The sequence below is a fragment of the Odocoileus virginianus genome, chromosome 7 (assembly GCF_023699985.2).
Source record: "Odocoileus virginianus isolate 20LAN1187 ecotype Illinois chromosome 7, Ovbor_1.2, whole genome shotgun sequence".
Classification (NCBI taxonomy): domain Eukaryota; kingdom Metazoa; phylum Chordata; class Mammalia; order Artiodactyla; family Cervidae; genus Odocoileus; species Odocoileus virginianus.
This window is the reverse complement of record NC_069680.1, coordinates 7,593,901-7,618,332: the sequence shown is the minus strand read 5'-3', so window position 1 is coordinate 7,618,332 and position 24,432 is coordinate 7,593,901. Positions and strand designations below refer to the sequence as shown.

General features: G+C 35.1%; 1 protein-coding gene across 2 annotated transcripts in view; it reads right to left on the bottom strand.

Moving 5' to 3' along the window:
• Positions 1 to 24,432, bottom strand: part of SLK (STE20 like kinase) — a 57,678-nt gene that overhangs the window by 12,028 nt on the left and 21,218 nt on the right. Inside the window, exons 3-13 of one of the 2 annotated variants that reach the window (XM_070470122.1) lie at positions 24,268 to 24,316; positions 23,776 to 23,925; positions 16,693 to 16,765; positions 16,340 to 16,534; positions 15,733 to 15,814; positions 14,416 to 14,544; positions 12,444 to 13,811; positions 8,527 to 8,657; positions 8,179 to 8,302; positions 6,570 to 6,749; positions 4,045 to 4,137 (exon numbers count right to left, since the gene is read on the bottom strand). In XM_070470122.1, coding sequence (XP_070326223.1) covers positions 4,045 to 4,137; positions 6,570 to 6,749; positions 8,179 to 8,302; positions 8,527 to 8,657; positions 12,444 to 13,811; positions 14,416 to 14,544; positions 15,733 to 15,814; positions 16,340 to 16,534; positions 16,693 to 16,765; positions 23,776 to 23,925; positions 24,268 to 24,316 — 2,574 coding nt within the window. The remainder of the gene's footprint in view (positions 1 to 4,044; positions 4,138 to 6,569; positions 6,750 to 8,178; positions 8,303 to 8,526; positions 8,658 to 12,443; positions 13,812 to 14,415; positions 14,545 to 15,732; positions 15,815 to 16,339; positions 16,535 to 16,692; positions 16,766 to 23,775; positions 23,926 to 24,267; positions 24,317 to 24,432) is intronic. The other variant, XM_070470123.1, reaches the window with a different exon arrangement.

The following is a 24,432-nucleotide window of genomic DNA, read 5'->3' as shown; positions in this document are numbered from 1 at the left end:
ATGAGTGCCCTTTAAATGTACAAGTTTTAATTCTGATACAGAATTTTGTTAGCCTGATAACTGTAAACATTAAAAATACAGCTTTGGGTTCTAGGAAACGATAAGGAAAAATTATGATATGTGGGACTATTTGAATACAGAATTTGATCATTTTAACTTAAAACAAAAGTGTACAATGGTAATGATCAGAAAAGTGTTTGTAATTCACTAATTCCTCCCTCTCATCATAAAATAACATTTTGCTTACTCTTTTCGAAAACGATAGAGTCCAATGGCTGTCAATAATAAAGATAAATAAGTAATTTCAGGAGAGGGGTAAGAAGGGGTTGAAATCAAGCTGTATTCTATCTACTCCAGTTGTGTATACCAAACATCACAAACAAAAATTATAGTGTTAAATAAGCTACTCATTTCCCTATAGAAACTGTGAGAAAGAATACAGCCTGGAATTCCACACTTAATTTAAAACTACAACATGGAGAATAGCAATCCACTATTCATATGGGATGATTTGAATAATGAAAACTAAATGGAACTGAAATCACCACTTTTAACATGGCTTTTCTGACCATATCCATAATTAAAACATCTACATAAACATATAAGCAATCAAAACGTCACTTCACACGAAGATAAAAATGTAATCACAGCATTCATTCAATTTCTCACATGTGCAAAAACACAGAAAAAACTATTGGAAAGACATTTCTTGAAAAAAGATGAAAATCTCAGATTAAAATCCGTGGTGGAGTAGACAGAAAAAAGAACACTATAGTAGAAGTGTTCTAGTTACAGCTCTACCACTAATCTCTTTTGCAACTTTAGGCAAATCACTTAGTCTTCTGTGCTTCGATTTCTTCATCTGTAAAATGGGTACATTCCACCACCATATTAGGGGGTTGGCAGTGAGAATTAAATGTGAAAACTCTTCAAAGAATACTGTACTATAAAGTTCACGTCAGGTTATTGCTATTGACATTGTCATTTATCAATCTTCTAGATTTATAACAAATGAAACTAACAGTGAAAAGGCACATGTGAGCCAAAGAAAAGCAGGTAAAACAGAAGGCATCCTCCGGTAAGGCACGGGGGACTTACGTCCTGCATTTGGGCGTTGACTGCACAAGATGACAACTGAAAAGACTGAATCATGACCTGAGCAACACCCTGCGGATCAGAATACAACGCGCCTCCCAGGTGAGAACAGAGCTGAATGACTTTGTAAATGCAAAGAATGATTATACAAATGCTGAGCTTCCTGAGGCCTGGAACTGGTCAGTTAACAAAAGGGCCTATAGAATGAAGGATTTGAACTAGATCAGTGGTTTCCAACCTCCAGTTTGCTGCTGTTGTTTTTTAAACCAGCTGAACTCTTTTAAAAAACTCGCCAAAAGAAATCTGTTTATAAAACAGATGAAAAGTGGTACTGCTCTGGAAGTAGGGGTACAGAGCCCTACTGTTCTCATTTCTGAAGAATTCTCAATGTGCTTCTTCCAAACTCAACGGCTCCTAGGAGTACAGTCTGAAAACCACTGGGCTAGATTATCCAATAAACTCTAGTTTCATGTCTATGTGGTTATTATGCATAGTCTTTAAAAAGTTTAAAATATTAGACCCTGTAAAGTTATCAAGTGTTAGCATCTTCATCAAAAGCAGTAGCTAAATATAAATACTTTTGAAATCAGTTAATTACTAAATTTGTCATTAAATTTACAGAAAGAAATTTACTACTGATTTTAGCTTTAGTCGAAAATACAGGCTAGCATCTCACACTATATGAAAAATCACCTACAAAGTCTTATTAAAGCACTGGATCACCTGATTCATTCAACACTAAATTCTTACTCTCGATTCTATAGAGTCTGATATATTGCCTTCTGGAATTAAACTCCATATCCCTTTACAAGGGAAAACCAAATTGTTGTTATCTGGTGTGAAATCCGAATTATCCAAAAATAGATGTGAGGCCAACAAGGACTTCCTCTTCAGCTATCAGTAAGACATGGCTAACAACCACTGGGCCAAGCCAGCGAGAGTTCAGACTCGGCACAGATCAGGTGGCTTACATATGAGGCAGGATGACATGGTGGTTCAGTGTGTGGAGCATGGAGGCAAACCTGCCTAGATGAGAATTCCAGCTCCACCATTAACCAAATGAGTGAGCTTGGAGAGTCATCCAACCTCCTGTGTTTTCGTTCCCTCACCTGTCGAATGAGGGACATACGAGTAACCACCCCCTCTGTTGTTCACGAGTTCATACAGGTGAAATCAGTCTGTGACTCACAGAAACCCTGTGTCTGCTAGTATCACCTTATCGACAGGCATGCCTTGGAGATACTGTAGGTTCAGCTCTAGTCCATGCAATAAAGTAAAACACACGAATTATCTGGTTTCCCAAATACGTAAGTTATGTTTATGCTATACTGTATTCTATTAAATAAAGTATGCAATAGCTTTGTCTGAAAAAAACAACATACATACCTGAATTAAAAAGTAGTTTATTGCTGAAAATGCTGACCACTACCTAACCCCTCAGTAAGTTGTAGTAGTAACATCAAAGATTTTAGATCAGAGATCACCATAACAAATATAATAGAAAAGTTTGAAATACTGTGAGCATTACCAAAAGGTAACACAGAGACACGAAGCAAGCAAATACTGTTGGAAAAATGGTGCTGACAGACTTGCCTGATGCAGGGTTGCATTAACCTTCAATTTGTGGGGGGACAGGTGGGACACAATACTGCAAAAGCACAAAGAAGCGAAGAACAATAAAAAGAGGTGTGCCTGTAGTAATTCCCATACTAGGCTAAGACCAAATTTTGACTCAAAGAAAGAAAAAAAAAAACTAAATTTATTTAAATAGATGAGTTTTGTTAAAATTTTTAAATTCCAAGGTATTTTTCTTATTTTTCATGGTGTTAAAATAATTCCTTGTTTGAAAAGATGGTGACAAGTAAATGGCAGTTTCAAATAAACTGCCCTGACGAAAAAAAAAATTTTAATGGCAACACACTGGTCATGGTCCCCAAAGGTTTCTGTTGGTTTCTATATTCCTTTTCATGAATCTATAAAATTCAAAAGGCTGGGAACCAACTTTTTAAATTACATAAAAACCCACATTAAAAAGGTAATTTTTAAAGCAACAAATAATAAATAATCCATGTCTCTTCTCCCTTTCATTAACATTTGTAACTATAAACTGAGCTCATTTCTCTCTCTGCCTCCAGGCTGAGTACAAACTTGATTAAAAGAAAGATGATCCCAAGTATAAAAGACCTCGTAGAGTAATGTGAGGTAATTCCAGAAAACTCTGTTGAAAATACCAATTTATCTAAGTTTTGTAAAGAATTCACCCATTAACAGGTTCAGCCTTATCATAACATAAAATCAAGTTTACTTAGGTGACAACTGTCTATTTTTGTAACTGCTAGATTCTGAATCAAAAAGAACATACTTAATATTTAAAATATGGTTTTAAGTAGCTTATATTGTTGAGTTTAATAGTAATAAATGTTTGATCTACCATTTAACATTATCATTTACCAGCTTGTGGAGTCTTATTTCCCTGACCAGAGATTGAACCCAGGCCATAGTAGTGAAAGCCCAGAATCCTAACCACTAGGCCAACAGGGGATTCCCAAATTAATGGCCTTTTAATATGCATTCTTCTTGTACACACAAAGCTTATATACTCACCCTCTATATTTTTCTGTCCTAAAAGTCTTCTATCAAACATTGACATTACCACTTAAAAATGTAAGCTTCCATCACAATTAAAATAAGAATACAGTGGATTATACATTAACATACACATTTATTTCATCTGCAGTCAGCTTTCCAAACATTTCACTTAGTTTCATATTAGCAACTTAAATGTCACCATTATTGTGAATTTAGTACTACATAAAGAATGCCCTGGGATCCTTTGAGGAGATGTCAACATCATATAATAAGTACAGAATTTACCCTTTTAACCATGGTTTATTGAGCTGTGAATAATGCCGCTTTCTGTTTTTAGTAGCATTAAGCTGCTGCTGTTACCTGAGCATGCTGGCTTTGTGCAAGCTCCTCTTTCCTGCGTTTCATGAGCTCTTTTCTCAGCTCTTTGGGTGCTCTCTCCACTTCATTTATAACCTACAGTGTATAAGCATGCAGGAGGTGGGGAAAAATACTTTCTCCACAGCAAGCATTTATGTGAGCAGACAAGCTACAAGTCAGATAAAGCTGTTAAAAAGTTCCTTTCAACATGCATTAGCACAGGTGTTAGTTTGAAGAAAAAGAATGAAAGGATAGAACATGCTTAATCATAGTGCAGAAAGGGACATTACACCATATAAAGGTTAATTAGCTGCTTAATTATCCCTACATATCATTCTCTCTTTAGATTCAAAGGTGATCAGTAAAGAATTACTTGCAGCACTAATGCTGAACTAAAGGTGATAAACCCAACTGACCTTGAAAGATCATAAAATTATAGACATATCTATTGACATTATCTATTGACACTGTTTGATATACTGGATATAAGGAAAACTAATGCCATTCATTTATAAAACTGCAACATTTCATGATTGGCTTGATAAAACCAATGAGATAATTCTAAATGAAATCCACTTAATGAGAACAAAAGAAAAACAATAGTAAGCCTTAGAATAACACAAAGGAGAAATAAATGGACACTAAGTTTTCTTTTTTTATAAAACACCATTTTATACATGGTGTAATAAAAATGAGCATATTTGACAACTTTGGGGTTAAATTAGAATAACATTCTCCTTTGCTGATCAATTAAGCCAAAATCAATTGTCAACTTCAAAATCTGTAATATAAGCCCTCAAAAAATAAGTTTAGTATGCTATGATTTATTATACCAGATAAAGTATATTATAAAATAAAGTGTATTTTAGAGCTCCTTTTAATCACTTCAAAATCCGAGATGTGTATTCCACCTAAGAACAAATCTGTAATCCAACTATGAAAGACAATCATGTGTTTATAAGTAGAAGCACCAAAAGCAACCAGATTCCAAATCACCACATGCCATTTATGGTCTGTGAAAGAGACTGATTTTGATTTAACAAATGTATTTAAAATTTCCCATCAGTAATCTCTCATGAAACCAAATCACCATTAAAAAGAAGAGACTCCCCAAATGCAAGAAGTTTAGCAATAAGGAAAAAAATACATAATTATTTAAAATATGCATATCATGATCTCAAACATGTTCAATGACTAAACCTCTCCTACTCCAAAACAGTAACAATAACTAGAAACATTTTTATCTCTAAAATTAAATCATATATTTACCTACAAAGTTTTTAAAATTTAATCTGATATTAGAAAACAACCTTTTAATAAAAACTATCCATCTATCCATGGTTTCAAGAAATATTAACATTTGGTCTCAGTAAAGTCATATATCATGGTATATAAAGCAATCCTATATGAAATAAAATAAACAGTAACAAAACAGTAATTTTTAGAAATGGAAGCCACATCAAATGGTTATATACCATTTCACTCATCTTTACCTAGAGAAATCAAAGAATGTACTATTAATATTTGATTCTATCCTTTTAAAACCAGATCCTGAAGTTCAGCAATATGATATTCCATTTTCTGCATTTCATTTTTAAAATCAATGAATCTGAGTATTGGGGACATGCCAACAAAAGTGAAAATGTATTCACCAGTTTGGTTGATGTCAGTTTGCTCCAAAACTAATTAATCTGATCATAATATTGTCCAAGGAGTCTTTTATATCATTAAAAGATAAATTCTCCTCCTACACTGAAGGAACAGAATAAATTATAAAATTATCTCTCAAAACTGCTAATATGTAAAAGTTCTCTTAGTTTTATTTTAATTGGGGAAGAAAAAGACACACTAATACAATATGTAAATCCTCTTTCTGAAACAATGACAATCTTTCATAGTAAATAATACCATACAACAGATTCTATGACAATATGGAATAGTTTCAGGAAAAATGAAAAAATTCATTCTAGTCAAAGGTATTTTCCACCTGTGATTCTTAAAAGTGTCTCACAATCTGATAAACCTGGAGATATTATTTCAAATTTCAGGTTATTCAGCTTTTGTTTGGACACAATATCTGAGAAAGGTACTCAAGATAATCAGGAAAAAATAATTTTTAAGCATGAATTAAATACTGCAAATAAATACTAAATTGAAATATTGTTGCCACCTGCAAACAGATCATAGCATGTTTTCTTGAAAAAACATCACTATGTCAGGACTTAAATGCTGCATTAATAAAGGAGGAATGATAGGTTAAACGGAAAATGGATTAGACTCAATTTGAAGTCTTGATTCAAGGGTTAGCTGGATATTTAATGTGTGTTTGTGAACTTGAAAAGGTCATTAAAACCTTTTCTACTCCAGTTTTCTTGGCAGTAAAATTAGGTAACATCTGGCCTTACTGCTACCCTACATGACTGCTGGGAAGACTGAAAAAAAAAAAAATGAATGAGTGCCACATAACTAACAAGTATTATTCTTTATTCCTTAAACACGTGTACACTGAAAAGGATAGTTACACTTACCTCCTTCTTTCGGTTCTTTAACATATTCTGAAATTTGGACAACTCTTTTTCTTGTTCACCTTTAATGCGTTTGGCTTCATCTCGTAAGCGATTTGTGTGTTCCTGTTCTAGACGTTCAATAGTCTGTTTCTGCTGTTTTTCTAGATTTTCAATCTCCTGATCATATTGTCGTTTCTTGCTCTGTAAAATAATGTAGTTCAAGATCATTTAACATTAATGCTCATATCAACTTATTATACTGAAAATGTTTACTAAGAGCACATATTGATAACTGGCATTTAAACTTAATGATAAAATACGTACCCTCTGCAATACTGAACAAGTCAAATTCACTAAAATATGTTTTAAAATTTTCCAAAAAGATGAGCATTTTCATTTTTTTCTAATAAGGAAAATACTTTTTTCTATTATGCAAGTATAGAATACTCAAAAATTATATCCAGAAGAATATCCAATTGCTATGAAATACTAAAGTAAGAAAAATTTCAATATTTTTCCTATATGATTTCTGATAAATCAAAGGTCATATTTGAAGTCTATTTTAAAAACATACCATTACTTGTCATTTTCAGACTTACTCTTCCTCAAGAGTCTTAAGATAAACATCCTATTTCACTGAAACAAACCTTTTAGAATTATAAAGCTATTCTCTCAACAAAAGATTCCTGTTTATATAATACTTGAATAACACTGCAATTTTAGACATAGGTACTTATTTGTAAACTTATTTTTCTTTTGAAAAATTAAAAAGCAAAATATTTTGGAAAATATAGGGAGAGGAGAAACACAGTTTTTGTAAGGTCCTAAAAAAACAGAATATACTATAAAAATACTCAATGAAAACAAAAGCTCATTATTTCCTTAGGAATTCTCAGTTAGGACCCAACAAAAAAAATCAGCAATGCCAAGCTTCACACAAAACAATCCTTACCACTTAAAATTATAAAACATAAGAACTATAATCAATCACGAATCCTATAACATTTCAAATGATCCTTTTTTCTAACCTACATTAAGCTAGATGTTCAACGTAAGTTATTGAAATTTTATATCACGTTAACAATTCCTTTCCCAACTTTGGACACAAAGTAAAAATTTAAAGACTCAGTGACAATTACCCTTGACAAATCAGCACTAACTTTTCTAGCAGCTGTGAAAAGCGATGTGGAAGCTTAACCGCAGTAGCCAGAGAAGTAAGCATATTTTGAAAAACCCCCCAAGAAGTTCTAACACTCAACCAATTTTGAAGACAAGTGCTCTAGAGTAGCTTAAAATCTTGGATTCTGAGAGGTAAAATTTTAGCAATAAAAAGTTGTCCAGCTACAGAAATTTGCAAACCATCTATTAGCTTCATGATTCCAGGTCTTCATGACAGATCTTAATCAAGAAAAATGAAGACACCCAACATGCTGTAAGTCAGGCAAACAGCCAAAAACAGGAAGAAAAGAAAAAGAAAACATCTAGAACACCAAAGAGACAAAGGCCAAAAACATCACAAAGCCAGAGAAATCTAGTAAACAGGGAAAAAGTTCTGAAATCTTTCAGCAGTGAATTTTTTAAGCAGTAAATTTCTTTATGAACAAAATGGTACAAAATTCCAAGACTTTACCATCATCTCCTGCTCAAAACGTCGGAAAATTTGCTCTCGCTGTTGCTGCAGTTTGCCATTGAGCTGCTGTTGGGCTCTTTGTTCTTCTTTTTGAAGAAATCTTAATTCCCGAAGTTCCTGACGTCTGATAAAATTTAATAGTGACAATACAAAAAGAGGAGTAAAAATTACACCACTGAAGTAATGCTTTACAAGACAAAACTGGAAAACTAACATTTTCTTCCAATGGAAAAGTAATAAAACAATAACGTAAAACTAACCAAGACTACTCGTTGCTCTATTCTTCAGACTCTGCAGAGACCTGAGAAGTCACAAAACCAGATGAAATCATGCTGTTTCTCTACTCACCTAAGAAACCTCAGTTCTTCGGTTTTGGAGTCACTATCAGTAACTATCTTTGATGTTGTTACACTTACTTCTACACCATCAACAACAAATTTGCGTGTTTTCTTCAATGTTTTCTTTTGTCTTCTTGTTTCCTGAGGAAGATTTTATTTTAGTTAGGCGTTATATGGGGAATACTAGAGAAGGAAAACATATTCTTAAAAAAACAAAAACAAGAAACGGAACTAACTGCTATGAAGACTACACATACATATAGATTCAATGCAATCCCTATCAAGCTACCAACAGTATTCTTCACAGAACTAGAACAAATAATTTCACAATTTGTATGGAAATACAAAAAAACCTCGAATAGCCAAAGCAATCTTGAGAAAGAAGAATGGAACTGGAGGAATCAACCTGCCTGACTTCAGGCTCTACTACAAAGCCACAGTCATCAAGACAGTATGGTACTGGCACAAAGACAGAAATATAGATCAATGGAACAGAATAGAAAGCCCAGAGATAAATTCACGTACTTATGGACACCTTATCTTCGAAAAGGAGGCAAGGATATACAATGGAAAAAAGACAACCTCTTTAACAAGTGGTGCTGGGAAGACTGGTCAGCCACTTATAAAAGAATGAAACTAGAACACTTTCTAACATCATACACAAAAATAAACTCAAAATGGATTAAAGATCTAAACGTAAGACCAGAAACTATAAAACTCCTAGAGGAGAACATAGGCAAAACACTCTCTGACATAAATCACAGCAGGATCCTCTATGATCCACCTCCCAGAATATCGGAAATAAAAGCAAAAATAAACAAATGGGGCCTAATTAAACTTAAAAGCTTTTGCACAACAAAGGAAACTATAAGCAAGGTGAAAAGACAGTCTTCAGAATGGGAGAAAATAGCAAACGAAGCAACAGACAAAGGATTAATCTCAAAAATATACAAGCAATTCCTGCAGCTCAATTCCAGAAAAATAAATGACCCAATCAAAAAATGGGCCAAAGAACTAAACAGACATTTCTCCAAGGAAGACATACAGATGGCTAACAAACACATGAAAAGATGCTCAACATCACTCATTATCAGAGAAATGCAAATCAAAACCACAATGAGGTACCATTACACGCCAGTCAGGCCTGCTGCTATCCAAAAGTCTACAAGCAATAAATGCTGGAGAGGGTGTGGAGAAAAGGGAACCCTCTTACACTGTTGGTGGGAATGCAAACTAGTACAGCCGCTATGGAGAACAGTGTGGAGATTTCTTAAAAAACTGGAAATAGAACTGCCATATGACCTAGCAATCCCACTTCTGGGCATACACACCAAGGAAACCAGATCTGAAAGAGACACGTGCACCCCAATGTTCATCGCAGCACTGTTTATCATAGCCAGGACATGGAAGCAACCTAGATGCCCATCAGCAGATGAATGGATAAGGAAGCTATGGTACATATACACAATGGAATATTACTCAGCCATTAAAAAGAAGTCATCTGAATCAGTTCTAATGAGATGGACGAAACTGGAGCCCATTACACAGAGTGAAGTAAGCCAGAAAGATAGAGACCAATACAGTATACTAACGCATATATATGGAATTTAGAAAGATGGTAACGATAACCCTATATGCAAATGGAAAAAGAGACACAGATGTACAGAACAGACTTTTGGACTCTGTGGGAGAAGGCGAGGGTGGGATGTTCTGAGAGAATAGCATTGAAGCAAGTATACTATCAAGGGTGAAACAGATCACCAGCCCAGGTTGGATGCATGAGACAAGTGCTCAGGCCTGGTGCACTGGGAAGACCCAGAGGGATGGGGTGGGGAGGGAGGTGGGTGGGGTGATCGGGATGGGGAACACTTGTAAATCCATGGCTGATTCATATCAATGTATGGAAAAAACCACTACAATATTGTAAAGTAATTAGCCTCCAACTAATAAAAATAAATGGGGGGGGGGGGAAGAGGACTACACTTACAAAGCTGAACAGAAAGCAGTAAGACATCTCTTAAACCAACTATGCCAAATACACCTCATCTGATTTTCACACTTTACAGATGAAATCAATCTTTTTTCAAATGAAATTATGCATTTTGATGATATGCATGTATAATTTTTATGATACCACATCACAATTAGGCACAAGCAGTAATGACCAATTCACAAAAATGAGTAATTAGCACAATCTTTACATGTTAACCATCCTTTCTTCCTCTTTTTACCTTATAGGTTCTCAGACACCTTTGTTTTTCTGTTTCAGAAACACAAAGCCATTAAAAATGATTTTCTGGGGCGCATCCCTCAAAAGAATCTAAATCAGCAAGTCTCAAAAGGCTGAGGCTTTTATTTTGAAAAGGCTCTCAGATAACCTTAAAACACTGCCACAACTGAGATTCAAAATTCATTTAATCAACAACAATAATATCACCAGCCCTCCTTCATTTCAGGGTCAGAGGTGGAGGAGTGATTTTAGAGTTACTAGAAAGACAGCACCTCCACTACACCACCCAAAGTACCAGATCTGCCAGCTAGCTACTGCCTGAAACTCTTTATCAAGATCAAACTCTTCATTCCTCAACTGGTATCCAAATGTTTTTTAAAGGCAAAGAGAAATAACAGAAGTATGTAACACTGCTATAAACACATCTTGGTACACATGTAAATACTGAGAACAGATAACTAAGTAATAACTTAGTAATTACTTAGTTGTGATAGGTGGAAATGGTTAGAAAGCAGAGGGATCAAAAGGAGAATGTGAAAATACTACATTTAAAAGGCATTAGAATTTTTAAGTTGGTCTTTGGCACTTTGCAGTCTTCACCCTCTTACTGTTCTACTCTCTAGGTTTCCAGCATCTTCACACTGCTCTCCCCTAAGCCCTGGACTATGGCCACCCTATCCAGACATCTTCTAAAACCTAAAGTGGGCATGCTCCAAAATTAAGCTACCTCCTTGGAACCTCCAAATTTTCCATTTCTTCAGTTCCTACGCATCCACAATTAATGTCACCTTAATTCTCACAGAAATATTTGTTTTTGTTTTTTTTTGGAAAGGCCAACTGTAACAATTAAGTCTATAAATGAACTTCAGAAAAGTGGAGTTTCAGGCACTGAAACAAAATAAACTGAAAACTGAAAACCATCTAGGCAATACATGTAGTAATAATCTGGGGCAGATAGGCAGGTGGATCAGTCATGCCTTGGACTCCTACCCTAAGGTCAGTTCTAAGTTCCTGCTTTTCTGCCACCTGTCAATCAGAGTCTCTAAGCAGTCCATGGCTCACTTGTATCAGAATTCCATGGGATCTTTTGTTACAAACACTGATTTTCTGGCCTCACTCCATATTTCTACATAGCTCTCCCTAATGATTACCTTTTTAAGTACACTCAGATTGGGGAATTATGCTCTAACAGCTCCAAGTATTCTGGGTTTTAGTGTTTGGTTTGGTTTTCCCACAATGATTTACACGGCAGTAGAAATGGCTATGACTGAGGAGTTAAGAGTGGTCATCTGCATGGCCAGTAGTAAATCAAGGGATGTTTAAATCCTAAACGTTCTTTAAAAGAGATCATTCTTATAAGCCCTCTATTCTTTCATATATTACTGATTTTTGCTAAAATTATACCAAGAGATATGCGGCAGGAAAACCCAAATTCCAGTAAGCAACTTATTATACTATTTATATAAGAGTTGGCAAAAATACGTAGGTACTACCAAAAAATTTAACGATTACATCCACAATCTCTGGATGTAGTTTTTTTTTTTTTTAATTGATTGCTCTCATAGCCCTGAAGAATTTTACAGGGTTAATACTATGCTGATTTAGTGTTGGTCTGTTTGAACGTCATCAGTTTTACATAAACTCTCAACTGCCAAAATGACAAAGAAAAATCCAAACAAGGACCCATATACACTTACTTGTAAAGATATTGATCCACTGTCTTTAGTTTTGCTTAGGAAGCTAGAGATGGAGAGATTCAAGTCAATGCTGCTATTATCAGCAGTGGAACCAGTGCCTGAATCAGTATCATTTTCCTTTTGATTCTCAGATTCTGGTAACATGGTTTCAGTTTTTGATAAAGCACCTATTTCTCCTTTATTTTCTGCATCTTCAGGATTGATATTAATACTGGGTATTGGAACAGGCTGAGGTTCAGTGGGCTGTGAAGTGGCAGTAACTTGAGGTTCTGCTTTAACTGGTATGTCACATGGAATTTCTTTTTGCTCTGTGTCCACCTGAGTAGTGGCTTTATGAACATCCGGAGTTTCACTTTCTAAAGCTTTCTGGTCAGTGTCGGTCACTACACTTCTGACCTCTGTTCCTTCAGTGCCACTTGATTCAGTTATCTCAACTTCATTTGTCCTGACTTCCTCACTGGTCTCCAATGTGTTCTCTGAACTGCTGGTTAGTTGTTCCTCACCTTTACCATCTATAGATTTTTTGTCTGTCTCATTAGTTTCAACTCTTTCTTCAACAGAAACTTTCTCAGTACCACCAGCCTCAGGACCCTCTGTGGGCTTGATCGCTAATGTCTGGCCCACGTCACCCACTTCTTTCCCATCACCACGCTGAGCATCCTCAGCACCGTTCTCAGTTGCCCTCTGAGCAACTTCTGCCTCATTTGTAGCTATCACTTTGCTTGTATCACTGATTCTATCTTTTTCAGTTTTGTCCTCTTTTCCCAATTTCTCTTGGGTATCTTCCTTTGTAAACTCAACTTCATTTTCAATTGCCTGAATATCTGCCTCTTTTTCTCCAGTCTCTTCAGAAACTAAATCCATTGCTTGGACAGTAGTATCTTCAATTTCTTCAGATTTTATAAACTTATTTTCAAATATCTGCTGCTTTTCCTGATCTGTTTCTTCTTCAGGTTTCAGACTCTGTTCAGTATTTGTTTCTGAAGTTATCATTATGTTATTTTCCTTTCCTTCACTGACTGAACTAATGTCCACTGCCTCATGGTCTTCTGTGTCAGGAAGATTTTCAAGCTTGGGTCTCTTCTCTTCTCTTCCATTTTCCTCAATTACTGCTGCTTTATTATGAAGTTCAGCCATAGCTTCTAAATGAGTATCATTAACATGTTCATCAGGACCCACCACAACCTTTTGAGGTTCATCACCGGTGGGTTTTTCAGTAAGAATTTTACTGTTAAATTTATCTTCAGAAGTATTACGTTCTGTTTTTTCTGAGACAGATTCCAAAATACAAGCATTTTGTGAAAGCTTATCTTCTTCAGAGCTGGCAATACTCAGGTCAGAGGAGGCACGCTTGCTGGCAGGTATTGGCTAAAAAAGATTTTATACAGTTGTAGTGTTAAAACCGTAATTTCAAGATGGTGACCAAAACAATATTTCATATATATGTGTGTATATTTATATATAAACGATGAATTCATATATATAGTGATTTAATATTTTTATTCAGTAAAATTTGATAAAATTATAAAAATAATTTAAAGAGCTGACAAACCTTCACATAATAAATATGACAAAAATGGATAGCAAGGCGCAAACTTGAAAGCAAGGAGCAAACTTAATAAATCCTCACCTCTAAATTAAAGGTTTTTGTATTGCTACCCAATAAATTGGGCTTCCTTGGTAGTTCCATAGTAAAGAATCCACCTGCCAATGCAGGAGACACAGGTTTGATCCCTAGGTTGGGAAGACCCTTGGAGAAGGAGATGGCAACCCACTCCAGTATTCTTGCCTGGGAAATCCCAGACAGAGAAGCCTCATGGGTTACAGTCCATGGGGTTGCCAAAGAGTTGGACATGACTTAACAACTAAACAACAACAATCCAATCAATTAATTCTTAGACACACGTGCAATCGTAACTCAAAACTCAACTCTAAAAATTACCAAAACACAATCTGCTTTTTAAATACTGACCAGAGAATTTTCTGTTTCCTCATCATCATCCTCCTCTTTGCCATCTTCAACTTCTTCTGTAACTTCAGCCTTTGCCTCTGCGATCAACTCCCGAATTGGTTTGTTGGAATCAACGGTCACAAAAGGATGCTGTTTGATCATTAAAAAGAGCACATTCAGTAACAACTGAAATGCTTATGGAGTGAGTTTCATATATATATAAAACACATCATGTGGTAAAAACACTGACATGTAAATAGGAAAAATACAAACAACTTCAGATGATAGTAATACATCTGGGATAAGACAGCGGGGAAGGGAACTGAACAGGAATAGGGGCTGCCTGCAACTCTATCTGCACATGTTTTTTAAGAATCTGAAAGAAATATGTCAGAAATGATAACACATTACTTCTGGGTAATAGCTTCATGTACTCTGCTGTATGTCTGAAAATTTCATAACCTAAAATCTAAATTAAAATTAAACCAAGTTGCAAATACATTACTAGTTCTTAAAAAGTAATAGTATGCTTACATCTCATACAAAACCTCAATAAAATAACTACAAAAAGCTTTAGAGATCTGTTAAAAGTGTCTATAAACACCTGTTTTTTTTTTTTAAATAGTTCTAATGTTTTTAAGAGTAAGAAGATATTTTATTCATCTCTGTACTCTGCACTTAGCCTTTGTCACAGACTGAGGCCTTCCAGTGTAGAGGAAGTGAAACAAGAGAAAATGCATTTCACGGTTATATGTGTTGTACAGACAGAAAGGCAATTTTTCTTGCTTCTCCCTCCAGATAAATAGCAACCTGAAAAACTATAATGGAGGAGTTGTACAATAACTTAACCTAACAGTGACTGCTTCAAGATTTGTCATTCTACTTGTCTATCTGTACCACTGTTTGAAAAAAAATTTTATTCCATATATTACAAACAAAATTAAAAGTCCTGCTATAAAACAAAATTATTCAATCACTTAAACACCATTTTTACTTAAAGTTAGCAATATTTACTGAACATTTACCCTCATTGTAAGAGACACTAAAAAGAAAATTAGCTCACAGCCCCTGTCACCAAGGTGCTTGTTTTCTAGTAATGGAGAAACTGAATGGAAGTGATTGACAAAGTGGAAATAACTAAACAAAATGAAAAAAAAACACAAACTGAATCAGAAAAGCATAGGAGAAATTACTTAAAAGCTAAATAAATGCCTCTTAGTAAGGGGAGCACATGTTTATAAAGTAAATGTTTACCTACTACAATATATCTTGTATTCATCTTAAAGAGATGTTACAACAGTTATATGGTTTGCCACTGTCATACTACTCTTATTTTACCTGCAGTAGCTGAGATGTAGTCCACCTGGAATCCACATTCTTTTCCAAGCATTTCTTTAGAAAGTCCTTAAAATTTGAAGACCTTCAAAATAAAATTTTAATGACATTCTATTATATTTTCTTGTTATTAAAATCAAAACTATGAGAAACCATGGTTAAGTTCTATCATGTATGTAACAGTAGTAACTCAATATAAAACTAGTTCATGAGAATATTAATATTCATGTCATTCATTTATAAATACAAGTCACATATATGTAAGTAGACTTATAGTGTTAAGTCATTGAGATACAGTCAAATGTTCATAAGAAAGCTAAAAATCACAAAAATTCTTCCATTATATTAAACTCCACAAATAAAGATCACATATATGCCTTAGCTTCTCACAGAAAATACTTTTTCATGTAGAACTCCAATCACTGCTATTTTCAAATTGATGGGGAAAGTTAATTATAAGAGTTTATATGATCCTTAAGTCTCAAAAATACACCAGTATCAGTTTTCTATTTCATACAACCATGTATCTAAGTTTAAATACCCTTGGAAAGCTGGAAGAATAAAGCTTCAAATTTTTCTTCTTAAAAAGTTTTGTTAAGGAATACTTTACCATTTTGATGGCTGTGCTAATGTAGGGGGCTCAGATTTTGCTATTTTTAGCAGCACTCTCATTGGATTTAATTCATGATGAGGTGGTTCTATCTCAGCCATTTCTATTAAAGTGATACCCAGGGACCAAACGTCAGCTTTGTAGTCATAGGGTCTGTCCTTTGATGTTTCACACATAACTACCTCAGGAGCCATCCTGTGAAGACAGAGAATTGAAAATTAAGATGTTTAACTTAAAATGGTGATCACAAACCACATAAAGATAAGACAGTATAATCAAACATGTGGACAAAATTAACATATAATAACTGCTGACATAACTAATGCAGCAAATCCATAAAACTGAATACATACCAATAGGGTGTGCCAATAAAGGAATCTCTCCTTTGAATTGTCCTTGTGTTTTTAGCTGATACTCCAAAATCCGCTTGAAACAAATAACCATACAAAAGTATTACTGATAGTTTTTAAGCAGTTTGCTATATTCAACTTAAGGGAAAAGCATATCAAGTCTTTAATAAGACCACTGTTATTAAAGGGTAAGCAAAACAGAACTGGAGTGGCAACCCATTCCAATATTCTTGCCTGGAGAATCCCCATGGACAGGGAAGCAGGCTACCATCCATGGGGTCACAAAGAGTTGCACATGGCTGAGGGACTAAGCACATTGTCAACTGAGTATTTCATTTCAGTACTCCATTTCAGGGTTTTTTGAGAGCCCATTAACAGTCTTCTTAACTTTTTTTTCCCCCAGAACATGACTGGGAAAGGAGGTTCAAAACCAGACCTAAACCACAAATGTCCACTGCCAAGTATTCTTATGAGCAGGCGATAAACTAAGGAGGGACAAGAAGCCACCTTCATTCCTGTGCAAGGGGGAAAATTAAGGTCATTATTAAGTACTTTACAGTTCTACTTACAATAATGTGGCAGATATATGTTGGTCTGTTAAAATAGCATTTTACATATTTATTTCCATTTGCAAGAATGTGATCTGATAATAAAAATTTGGTTATTGTAATGTATATATGGCTCCTGAGGATACTACGGTTCTATAATACCTATGTATACTTAATACAATGTCACAGACATGGAAGATATTCTGTATGTATGAATTAATGAAATAAAGTGCAATTATTTCAAATGCCAACCAACACAAAACTGTTTCAGCATCCTAAATCTTCAAAAATATACTTATTTTTAATGGCATGTATTATTTTACACAAAAGTATATTCCTGTATTCAAATAAGATTTTAGAACACTTATAGAAAACATGCACCAAAAATGGATCAAATTATACTATTTTAAAACAAGCTACAAGACTTTAAAATATAAGACATAAAAAAGTAACATATATCAGAACTTTAAAACTCATGAATGAGGTGACAGAACACAAGAGACATTAGAAATAAAAAAATCATTTTAGAAACAAAGACTAAACTAGGAGAAATGCAAGAGCAAATAAACACAACGAATTCACACCCACTATCACTTCACACCCATCAGGATGGTTATTATCAAAAATACAGAAAATAACAAGTGCTGGGAAGGAGGTGGAAAAATTGGAACCCCTGTGCATTGCTATGGAAATGTAAATTGGTGCAACCACTGTGGAAAATGGTATGATGGTTCCTCAAAAAATTAACATAGAATTATCATACAGTCTGGGTATCTGCCCAAAAGAAATGAAAGCAAGAGCTCAAAACAGATATTGTACACCCATGTTTATAACAGCATTATTCACAGAAGCCAAAAGGTGGAAGCAACCAAAATGTCCATCAATGGATGAATGAATAAGTCAAACATGGTGTATACATATGCTGATATATTATTATATAAGGCAGAATATTATTCAGCCTTAAAAAGGAAGACAATTAACATATGAATTTGAATAGGACATATGTAGGAATTCAGGAGAGCCTTGCTCTGTCCTTTGGAAAGGCCTAGAATGAAAGCCAGTCCAGAAACTATAAGCATACCTAACACTCAGACTGTGATCTTAAAATACCATGTCCTACTAAAGGAAAGAATACAAAACCACGAAGACTCTTACCAAAAAGTCTTTCGATTTATCTGCAAATTGAGGGAAATATAGAGAGGAACTCCCTGAACTCATCAGGAGTATGCAGTCAGCAAAATGCAAGATAAGAGAAACTACAGGTCCAACAGCTCAGGTCCCACAGACGAGTGTTTCTCAACTTCTTTTTCCACCTCTCCTAAAGAGCCTTTTTAGACATTTTTCCCCAATCCTCTCTCTCCTCATAAAATTTTAATGTCACAGATATACTGTATATCTGTTCATGTCCTATCACTGGACCTTTGGAGGATCACAACCACGGTAATACTAAAATTTTCTTTCTATCTTTGAGAAAGCATGCCATGAAAATGCATGCCACAGATAAAACATAAAGAAAAGAAAGGAACGGTGGGGAGGGGGTTGGGGGGGGTATGACCCATAAATTAAGAGACTTAAAAGAAAAAGCAGGTTTTAAACACGGACAAGTCTAAACGCTACAGTCTAAAGATGAACACTGAGTGATAGAGCCATAAAGAAACACAGGGAAGTGATTACTATAAAGGATAGTATACAGGTTACCCGTGGAGAAGAGAAGGACAGTGACTGAGATGAGGCACATGATACAGCTCCTAAGGTGCCTGACATACTTCTATTTCTTTATCTAAGTAGTGATTACAAAGCTATTGTGTACAGAGCTACAAATCAGCAAGCTACACAACTCTTAATGTGGTTTCCTGTATCTGTATTTATTTCTCAGAAAAAAAATTAAAATTTAGCAGTATATCAAAGTATACCTGCTTAGAGCTAAACCTATCTTACTCAAACTTTTCCAGAAAATTGCAGAAGGCAAACTTCCAAACTCATTCTGTGAGGCCACCATCACCCTAATACCAAAACCAGACAAAGATGCCACAAAAAAAGAAAACTACAGGCCAATACCACTGATAAACATAGATGCAAAAATCCTTAACAAAATTCTAGCAAACAGAATCCAACAACATATTAAAAAGATCATACACCATGACCAAGTGTGCTTTATCCCAGGAATGCAAGGATTCTTTAATATCTGAAAATCAATCAATGTAATACACCACATTAATAAATTGAAAGATAAAAACCATATGATTATCTCAATAGAAGCAGAAAAAGCCTTTGACAAAATTCAACATCCATTTATGATAAAAACTCTCCAGAAAGCAGGAATAGAAGGAACATACCTCAACATAATAAAAGCTATATATGACAAACCACAGCAAACATTATCCTCAATGGTGAAAAACTGAAAACATTTCCCCTAAAGTCAGGAACAAGACAAGGGTGCCCACTCTCACCACTACTATTCAACATAGTTTTGGAAGTGTTGGCCATAGCAATCAGAGCAGAAAAAGAAATAAAAGGAATCCAGATAGGAAAAGAAGAAGTAAAACTCTCACTGTTTGCAGATGACATGATCCTCTACATAGAAAACCCTAAAGACTCTACCAGAAAATTACTAGAGCTAATCAATGAGTACAGTAATGTTGCAGGATATAAAATTAACACACAGAAATCCCTTGCATTCCTATACACTAACAATGAGAAAACAGAAAGAGAAATTAAGGAAACAATACCATTCACCTTTGCAACAAAAAGAATAAAATACTTAGGAGTATATCTACCTAAAGAAACAAAAGGCTTATACATAGAAAACTATAAATCACTGATGAAAGAAATCAAAGAGGACACAAACAGATGGAGAAACATACCATGCTCGTGGACTGGAAGAATCTATTTATTGTGAAAATGTCTATACTACCCAAAGCAATCTATAGACTCAATGCAATCCCTATCAAGCTACCAACAGTATTCTTCACAGAACTAGAACAAATAATTTCACAATTTGTATGAAAATACAAAAAACCTCAAATAGCCAAAGCAATCTTGAGAAAGAAGAATGGAACTGAAGGAATCTATCTGCCTGACTTCAGGCTCTACTACAAAGCCACAGTCATCAAGACAGTATGGTACTGGCACAAAGACAGAAATATAGATCAATGGAGCAAAATAGAAAGCCCAGAGATAAATCCACGAACCTATGGATACCTTATCTTCAACAAAGGAGGCAAGGATATACAATGGAAAAAAGACAACCTCTTTAACAAGTGGTGCTGGGAAAACTGGTCAACCACTTGTAAAAGAATGAAACTAGAACACTTTCTAACACCATACACAAAAATAAACTCAAAATGGATTAAAGATCTAAACATAAGACCAGAAACTATAAAACTCCTAGAGGAGAACATAGGCAAAACACTCTCTGACATAAATCACAGCAGGATCCTCTATGACCCACCTCCCAGAATACTGGAAATAAAAGCAAAAATAAAGAAATGGGACCTGATGAAACTTAAAAGCTTTTGCACAACAAAGGAAACTATAAGCAAGGTGAAAAGACAGCTTTCAGAATGGGAGAAAATAATAGCAAATGAAGCAACAAAGGATTAATCTAAAATATACAAGCAACTCCTGCAGCTCAATTCCAGAAAAATAAATGAGCCAATCAAAAAATGGGCCAAAGAACTAAACAGACATTTCTCCAAAGAAGACATACAGATGGCTAACAAACACATGAAAAGATGCTCCCCATCACTCATTATCAGAGAAATGCAAATCAAAACCACAACGAGGTACCATTACATGCCAGTCAGGCCTGCTGCTATCCAAAAGTCTACAAGCAATAAATGCTGGAGAGGGTGTGGAGAAAAGGGAACCCTCTTACACTGTTGGTGGGAATGCAAACTAGTACAGCCACTATGGAAAACAGTGTGGGGATTTCTTAAAAAGCTGGAAATAGAACTGCCATATGACCCAGCAATCCCACTTCTGGGCATACACACCAAGGAAACCAGATCTGAAAGAGACACGTGCACCCCAATGTTCATCGCAGCACTGTTTATCATAGCCAGGACATGGAAGCAACCTAGATGCCCATCAGCAGATGAATGGATAAGGAAGCTATGGTACATATACACAATGGAATATTACTCAGCCATTAAAAAGAAGTCATCTGAATCAGTTCTAATGAGATGGACGAAACTGGAGCCCATTACACAGAGTGAAGTAAGCCAGAAAGATAGAGACCAATACAGTATACTAACACATATATATGGAATTTAGAAAGATGGTAACAATAACCCTATATGCAAATGGAAAAAGAGACACAGATGTACAGAACACACTTTTGGACTCTGTGGGAGAAGGCGAGGGTGGGATGTTCTGAGAGAATAGCATTGAAGCAAGTATACTATCAAGGGTGAAACAGATCACCAGCCCAGGCTGGATGCATGAGACAAGTGCTCAGGCCTGGTGCACTGGGAAGACCCAGAGGGATGGGATGGAGAGGGAGGTGGGAGGGGGGATTGGGATGGGGAACACATGTAAATCCATGGCTGATGCATGTCAATGTATGGCAAAAACCACTACTATATTGTAAAGTAATTAGCCTCCAACTAATAAAAATAAATGAAAAAAAAAAAGTATACCTGCTTAGAGGTCACGACAAAGTAAAGTGAACTATGATCACTGGTATCAGCATGGCCATTGTCCTTTTAATATCTGTCCAAAATACTCAAATTTAGGCTTCCTCACCAGAGTTTTTTTTTTTTAATTCATATCTTGGAAATACTTAGAAACGACTGTATCTTCTATCTGTATGTGTATATTTGAAATTCATTAATTTCCCATCTAAAGTCTATATCTATTCCTCCTTATGAAATTATCATTTATTCCCTCAATGAAAAAAAAACAATTTTCAACCTTATACTTAATTTAGCATCTTTTTTACACTTAAGGTTAGTTACTTTGTGAGTTTAGCCAAGATACCATATCTACAAAATAGAATATAAAACTAAAGATGGAAAAAGAAAATGACTAGATATGAGTTTTGGAAATGAAGACAAAACTAAGTGGTTTTACATAATGTATCATTTTCTAAATGCACTGTATTTATAAATATTAATTCTACATATAAAAATTTAAGGGAAAAATTATTAGGCAGTCTTTTAAAAGTGTGTCTTTTTAAAAATAACAATCCATCCTTTCCTTTCTTAAAAAGCTGGAAATAGAACTGCCATATGACCCAGCAATCCCACTTCTGGGCATACACATCGAGGAAACCAGATCTGAAAGAGACACGTACACCCCAATGTTCATCGCAGCACTGTTTATAATAGCCAGGACATGGAAGCAACCTAGATGCCCATCAGCAGACGAATGGATGAGGAAGCTGTGGTACATATACACCATGGAATATTACTCAGCCATTAAAAAGAATTCATTCGAATCAGTTCTAATGAGATGGATGAAACTGGAGCCCATTATACAGAGCGAAGTAAGCCAGAAAGATAAAGACCATTACAGTATACTAACACATATATATGGACTTTAGAAAGATGGTAACGATAACCCTATATGCAAAACAGAAAAAGAGACTCAGATGTATAGAATAGACTTGTGGACTCTGGGAGAAGGCGAGGGTGGGATGTTTCAAGAGAACAGCATCGAAACATGCATATTATCTAGGGTGAAACAGATCACCAGCCCAGGTTGGGTGCAAGAGACAAGTGCTCGGGCCTGGTGCACTGGGAAGACCCAGAGGGATCGGGTGGAGAGGGAGGTGGGAGGGGGGACTGGGATGGGGAATACATGTAAATCCACGGTTAATTCATTTCAATGTATGACAAAAACTACTGCAATGATGTAAAGTAATTAGCCTCCAACTAATAAAAATAAATGGAAAATAAATAAATAAATAAATAAATAAATAAATAAAAAATAACAATCCATCCTTTCTTATTGTTTAAAGAGTCTTTATATTAGGTGCCTATACTTAGAAATTCTGGGAGTTAAAGAATAATTATTTCCCAAGTTTTTTGTTTTTTTGGCCTCACCTCATGTTTTGTGGGATCTTAGTTCCCAGGCCATTGGCAGTGAAAGCACCAAGTCTTAACCACTGGACTGCCAGGGAAATCCCTCCAAGGAAGTATTTTAAAAATTGCTGCTGCTGTTTAGTCGCTAAGTCATGTCTGATTCTTTGCGACCCCATGGACTGCAGCTCACCAAGTCCCTCTGTCCGTGGGACTTCCCAGGCAAGAATACTGGAGTGGGTTGCCATTTCCTTCTCCCGGAGATCTTCCCAACCCAGGGATCAAATCCACATCTCCTGTTTGGCAGGCAGATTCTTTACCACTACACCACCTGGGAAGCCCCAATTTAAAAAATTAACATGAAGTAATTCTCCATGTTTTACATATTTTAACGTAATTCTCTTTGTTTCACATATTAATATTTGAGTCATAAAAGAACAATAATAAGTAACAGACATACAGGGAGAAATCTCTAAGCACAAAATCAAATGTTTTATCTAAAAGAATAAACTTACCCAACTTAATATCTCCATCTAAGGTAAAAAGAATGTTGCCAGCCTTTAGATCTCTGTGGATGATTTTATTATCATGTAAGTAGTTCAAAGCCTCTAAAGTTTGCTTACAAACTACTTGTATTTGGGACTCAGTTAACGGTCTCTCAAGCTCTGAAAGGAAAAAGTAAACAAATAATCATTTTGGTACGCTGAAAGTGTATCAGCAGGCTATATACCTTTAATACTTTTACTGTCACTGTTGAAGATAATATACAATGAAATGATTTTTTTTAAAGTATAACACAAATATTACTTTCTTCACATATTATACTCAACATTTAATTTTAAAATTTTATTTCAGTCATCTAAGAATACAAAAATAATTAGGCTGATTTAACTTATTGAATGTTACTCAACAATAAGATAAACATACATGTATAAATGTTTGAAATCCACTGACTTTTTTTAAAGTATAATTTAAGATATAAATGTAAGGAACAGAAATACATTTACCAAGCATCACAGCATCCACTGCTCCACCAGCACAAAATTCAATGAGGATCTGCAGGCAAATAAAAAAGCACATGTTTAACACAACACTAATTCTGAGTATTTTTCCTTCAAGCTAGCAAAAAAGATAAATAAATATGTATCAAATAACCTAAGTTACATAAACAA